Source organism: Poecilia formosa, unplaced genomic scaffold, assembly GCF_000485575.1.
Source record: "Poecilia formosa unplaced genomic scaffold, Poecilia_formosa-5.1.2 Scaffold994, whole genome shotgun sequence".
Taxonomy (NCBI): domain Eukaryota; kingdom Metazoa; phylum Chordata; class Actinopteri; order Cyprinodontiformes; family Poeciliidae; genus Poecilia; species Poecilia formosa.
In genome coordinates, this window is record NW_006800933.1 from 41370 (window position 1) to 47348 (window position 5979).

General features: G+C 42.7%; 1 protein-coding gene across 4 annotated transcripts in view; it reads left to right on the plus strand.

Annotated features, from left to right (window-relative positions):
* Window positions 1-5979, plus strand: part of rhbdf1b (rhomboid 5 homolog 1b (Drosophila)) — a 16552-nt gene that overhangs the window by 8050 nt on the left and 2523 nt on the right. The window contains exons 1-4 of one of the 4 annotated variants that reach the window (XM_016667314.1): window positions 368-647; window positions 1261-1471; window positions 1596-1726; window positions 2873-3019. In XM_016667314.1, coding sequence (XP_016522800.1) covers window positions 622-647; window positions 1261-1471; window positions 1596-1726; window positions 2873-3019 — 515 coding nt within the window. In that variant the 5' untranslated portion in view covers window positions 368-621. Of the gene's footprint in view, window positions 1-363; window positions 648-1252; window positions 1472-1595; window positions 1727-2872; window positions 3020-5979 lie in introns of those variants that run through there. The other 3 variants (XM_016667311.1, XM_016667312.1, XM_016667315.1) reach the window with 3 other exon arrangements.

The window sequence follows — 5979 nt, forward strand, 5'->3', positions numbered from 1 at the left end:
TGTGTGTGTGTGTGTGTTTATGTGTGTGTGTGTGTGTGTTTATGTGTGTGTGTGTGTCTCTGTGTGTGTGTGTGTGTTTATGTGTGTGTGTGTCGGCTCTAACATCTGGCAGAGACGGGTGGGGGAGGGGGGGCCCGTTTTAATCTGCTCCAGTCCTGCTGGTTTCATAACGGTTGGATGAAGTTTGTTCTGATTGGACGGTTTTATGTATTGAATAAACAGACATCTAACAGCAAAACCAAGTCTCTTTCTTGTAAATATTTCTGTCCATAAAGAGGCAGAATCAGTCCAGATGTGGATGTTTGGACCTGGATGGTCTGACTGTTGAATATTTTTTACCTGAATTCTTCAGGTTTGTATTTTCGTCAGGATATGAATCTGATCTTATCTGTGAATGTTTCCTGGTTTGGCCTCGTCTCTTCCTCTGGGCTCTGATGAGCGGATGGCGGTTCTGGTCCGGCCCGGGCTCAGTCTGAGCCAGCGGGCCGGGTCATGTGACGATCAGGGATTACAGATTTAATCTGACTGTCATGAAGCCCAGAGAGGAGGAACTGAGCTGGACAGAGGAGGAAGGAATGGCGGCGGCGGCGGCGAAGGATTTCTGAGTCCATTTTGGTTCTGATGGAGAATCAGAAAGGCTGCAGCTGGTGAGTGAGTGAGTGAGTGAGTGAGTGAGTGAGTGAGTGAGTGAGTGAGTGAGTGAGTGAGTGAGTGAGTGAGTGAGTGAGTGAGTGAGAGAGAGAGCGCGTTCATGCTTTAGTTCCTACTTCCTGTTGTTTCAGCAAATCGATTCAGTGTCAGTTTGTTTTTTCTCTTTATGCATCAAAATGAGTCAAATTTCTGCAAATATTTTTCTTTTGCTTCTTTTTAACATCTGATTTTCATTCCTGATCATTTCCAGTCGTTATAGTTTATTCATGGCAGCAAACCTGAACATGCATGATGTCATGATGTCATCACATGGTTCTGATGCTGCAGGACCAACCGACCAATCAGACTCTGACTAGGAATAAAATCAAGCTGCATTTTAGTCTTATTTTGACCTTTAAGTCTGTTTTCTATTTATTTGTTTCCTTTTATCATCCATATTGTGTTTTAATAGTTTTTATATCTGTAGTTGTGATTTGCAGTGTACAGCTGCCAGTCTCTGGAAATATTTATTAAAATCCTTAAAGCAACAGCGGCACAAACTAAAATCTTTGCTGTAAAACATTTAAACTGAAAAAGTTAAATTTTCTATTTTCTGCTGCGGTTTTCCAGCTGGCCCTTCAAGATGAAGGCGGAAAACCCGGATGAGACGGGAAGCAGAACCAACAGCTTCCAGAGGAAGAAACCGCCGTGGCTGAAGCTGGACATCCCGACCATCCAGCTGACGCCGGACGAGCCGCCGCAGGCCGCCGCGCCGCATGTTGGGTCGCGTGTTGCTGCAGTCAGACGCAGCAACGAGGCGCAAGACAAAAACGAATTCCAGGTAAAAACGAAAACAGGGAACTTTACCTGGGATCCAGCTGGTCCAGCCTCTCATGCTGCGTGTGTGTGTGTGTGTGTGCGTGTGCGTGTGTGTGTGTGTGTGTGTGTGTGTGTGTGTGTTGCAGCCTGTGAAGCGAGTGCGCAGTGTGAGCATGCCCGGGGAAAATCCACACACACACTCTGCTGCCATGGAAACGTCCAACGGCTACCTCAAACCTCCAGTGGAGAAAATGGCCGTCATGCAGTCCATCAAGAGGTCAGACACACACACACACACACACACACACACACACCTTCGTCTCAGATCACCTGCTTGATGCTCCTCTTCCTCTTCCTCCTTTAGGGCTGAACTGATTATTATTTAGTCATTAATTAATCTATTGATTATTTCCTGATGATTAATCAGTAAAAATATCACATGCTGCAGATTTTTCATTTTTATCAGTATAATAATAATAATAGTTATTATTATTTTATTTTCCTGGCACCAAGGTGGGAGAAAAATACAATTTAAACACAGAATCAACCACACAGCAAAAGTAAAAACTTAAATTATTAATAAAACAGAATGAAGAATGAAGTGAATCCTGATTATATTTAGATTTGATCAGAATAATAAAATTCTGGCTAATATCAGATTTTCCATCTGTTGGTTCTTTAGCCACTGCAGATGTTTATACATTAGAAAGACAATAAAAATGCAAATAAAAAACATGATTCATTTTTGCCTAAAAGTGAAGGCTGCAGATAAAAATCCTTCTAACATGAGAATCAATACAGAGTGGAGCTGATCTGGTGATTATCGTTTATAGATTAATAATTGATAGGAAAAGGTGATGAATAGAGATTTTTCCAGGTAACGCTAAACCTGAACTAGAGCAGTTCTGGCACATTTATGTTTTTATTTTTATCTTAAAGCAAAATGTTTTTGTTCAATTCTGGTTTCTTTTTTGCTCCAATTAATTATTAATGAATCCATAAATTATTAGAGGATTATTTAAATAACCGATTGAATCTCAGTAAACAGTTTGTTCTCTCTTCCCGCTTCTTGCCTGATTTAACCCTGCTCTCCTTCCTCTTCCTGTCTGCTCTCCTTCCACTTCCTGTCTGCTCTCCTTCCACTTCCTGTCTGCTCTCCTTCCACTTCCTGTCTGCTCTCCTTCCACTTCCTGTCTGCTCTCCTTCCTCTTCCTGTCTGCTCTCCTTCCACTTCCTGTCTGCTCTCCTTCCTCTTCCTGTCTGCTCTCCTTCCTCTTCCTGTCTGCTCTCCTTCCTCTTCCTGTCTGCTCTCCTTCCTCTTCCTGTCTGCTCTCCTTCCACTTCCTGTCTGCTCTCCTTCCTCTTCCTGTCTGCTCTCCTTCCTCTTCCTGTCTGCTCTTCTTCCTCTTCCTGCTGAGTGAAGTGAGAAGCGGGTTCACTTCGACCGCCTGAACACCGTCCCTCCAAAGGGCCAGCGCTGCTCCAGGAGGGCGTCGACCGGCCGCCGGCGCTCTTGTGTTCCTAAAATTCTGGCCCGGCGCCGCTCGTCTATCCCCAAACAGATCATCAGGTACCAGTGGAAACCGGTTTGGGTCGGTCTGAGGCTGACATGGAGGGGGTGCGCTGCTCAGGTGGAGAAAACTGGAAGACTTGCGTTGCCATAGCGATATGACCATTCTTCTTTCTGCTGAGTTTATTCAAATTCTGAATTTGGATGATTTTATTTCTGTCACTGTGAGACTTTAAGACCAGAGTATTTAGATTTTACTTCAGGATTTTTCCTGACTCGGCTCCAACTGAGCGTCAGATCAAACTGAGCTCCGTCTTGATCTGGAGTAAAGGAGCAAAACGTTCCCTAAGCAGAACCCAGAACTCTTCCTCTTCTGGTTTTTCCAAAGTTCTTCCATAAACATTCCTGTCTGGAGGAGGAGCCCGCAGCATTACTCCTCCCAGTCATGCTCAGCCTGCTGTCCATGACGGATGAGTGTTTATGTAGGAACGTTCTGCTCTCTAAACACTCCTCTTCCTCCTGATGAAGCACAGCCTGCCGTCGTATTTATTTATTACTCTGATCTACAGCAGCGTTTCCAAACTTTTCCATTTCCATCTGCAAACCCACACAAGATGTAGCAAAACATGTAAGAAACCTCAGAATGTTTTCCTCCCAGTTATCATCAGTTTATTATAAATACAAACATTCATTCAGAGTGAATGAATGAATTCAACCCTCCTGATTCCAGGACGGTTTTCTGCAGCTGGAATCACCTTCAGCCGTTTTCTGCTCACAAATGTTTCCATTTTGTTTCTGCTGGTCGCTACGCTAGTCGCTACGCTAGTCGCTATGCTAGTCGCTATGCTAGTCGCTACGCTAGTCGCTATGCTAGTCGCTACGCTAGTCGCTATGCTAGCTGGAGGAGAAAAGCAGCATGACGAGTTTGACTGGCAGCCAATCAGAAAGATGAGAAGTTTTTCTAAAAATGATGGAAAACAGATTAGATTTTATTCTGAAAAACAATCACTAAAAATTTACGATGCGCTCCATTTAAAGGGAAACGTTAGAGAGGACCTGAGCCAGAAATGAACAGTTCATGAACTGTTCATCTGACTCTTTACTATCAGATCATTTGATCTTCATCCAGAATGGCAGCTTTTAGTGATGAAGCTGAACGGTTCAGTTTCTCCTGCTGGTTTCTTCCTCATTCCTGACATCCAGCTCCTCTTCTTCACCTTTCTGCTTTTCTTTATGGAAAAAAACAAAAACATCTGATTCTGTTTGCTTCTGTTTACTGGACTGATCTGCAGCCACAGATGAAATGATGATGTGATGAAATGGTAATCTAACGCGTTACTATTTACAATCCAACAATCAGATTAAAGTTACGTATCCAAGTCACTGTGTGTTACTATATTTGTCTTTTTTTTTGAAAACACATATTGTTGCGTTCTTCTTTTTCCTGGGGGAGATACGTTTCATGTGTTAAAGCAGCGACGCAAACATAAACGATGGAGGGAAAAGAGATGCACATTTTCTAGCTGATGGATGAATTTTTCATTGAGTAATCAAATTACTCTTTCAAATTAACTATGCCATCCATGGTAATAAACTAACTACACTATATATCGTGTGTAGGCCTGTCACAATAACAAATTTTGATTTTTGATAAACGATATTGTTGTTTTGAGACCATTTTTAAGTAATAAAATGTTAATGGCAAAATAATAATGCAAGAACACAATCTGAAAGATCAGCACACATTCAATTATGATGAAAATTTAACACTGCAACTGGTAGACATTTCAAATATCCAAAATAAATAAACAAAACGACAAAATGAATTTTGAAGTCTGTAAATAAAATTTTACTTCAAAAAGGTTTAGTTGAGAGCAAAGCAGCAACCCGAGAGTTTTTATCATACAGTTTTTGGTAGAAAGAGAGAGAAATGAAAAGAGAAACGATAAATCATGCCAATGGAAATTATTGAATTTGTTTTAATTTATCGGACGGAGCTCGGTTCGTTGTGCGCGTTGAAGCGGACACGCATGCGCAGTGTGTCGCAGCGCGCCGCTCTCCCAGGCGGCTCCAATGTAAACCTTAACTATAAACGCCACACGCTGTTTGGCTCAAACCGCGACTACAACTCAGCTTTCCAGAGAGAAAAAAGGAGATGTGAGCTCGGCGGCTGGGCTGATACAGTTTATAATCAGTCTACAGTTAACTCACTTTGTGAATAACAGTAGAGTTGCTACCTGAAACTCTCCTGGCTCCCTGGCTGGGCTGCCAGTTTTGGCGGGTCTGAATCGCTGCCAACAAAAAACTCCGCTTCATCTCCAAGACCACGAACAAAATATGCGTCCAGTTTTTGGCTTTTCCTTGCGATTTCCCCCCCCTTGCCGCTCCTTGGAGCTCCACTCCTGTTAACTTGTAAAAATGTTCTCGCTAGTTTGCCATCTGTTGCCAAGAGACTGAAGATGACGTTGGACAAGTTTTACCCAGAATGCACTTGGAGACGATAAGGACGATCCTCTTGTAATTTTGCGTCTCATAGAGTGAAATGTAAGAGTAAAGATAATGCCAGTCACGTAGCATAATATTTTATTCAATATTTTACACCAACAGTATCACTAAAATCAGTCGGTCTAGTAAAGCTTTAAGCAACCATGAGTCAACAACGCCTGGGGCAGCTGCTATATAATTCACTGGGGCAGAGTCGTTTTCTGTTTCCAAGCTCATGAGGAGACGGCTCACCTTGAAACGACGCCAGGTGAAGCGGGGGAACAAATGCGCCTCCCTCCAATCACCTCATCCTATGCGTGATGACGTGATGTCACTCTCACAGCCTTCTCATGTTAAAAACATAAAACTGAAAATATTTATTTGGATTTTATGGAATCAACCAACAGAAAGATGTGAAGGAGAACAAAAGTTACCAGTCTGGCCTCTTCTGCAGAACTGGTTTCCAGTCAGAGTTACTGGTTTCCTCCTGGATTCATCCATCTTCAGTTCTGGGTTTGACTAGGTTCATTGGTTCT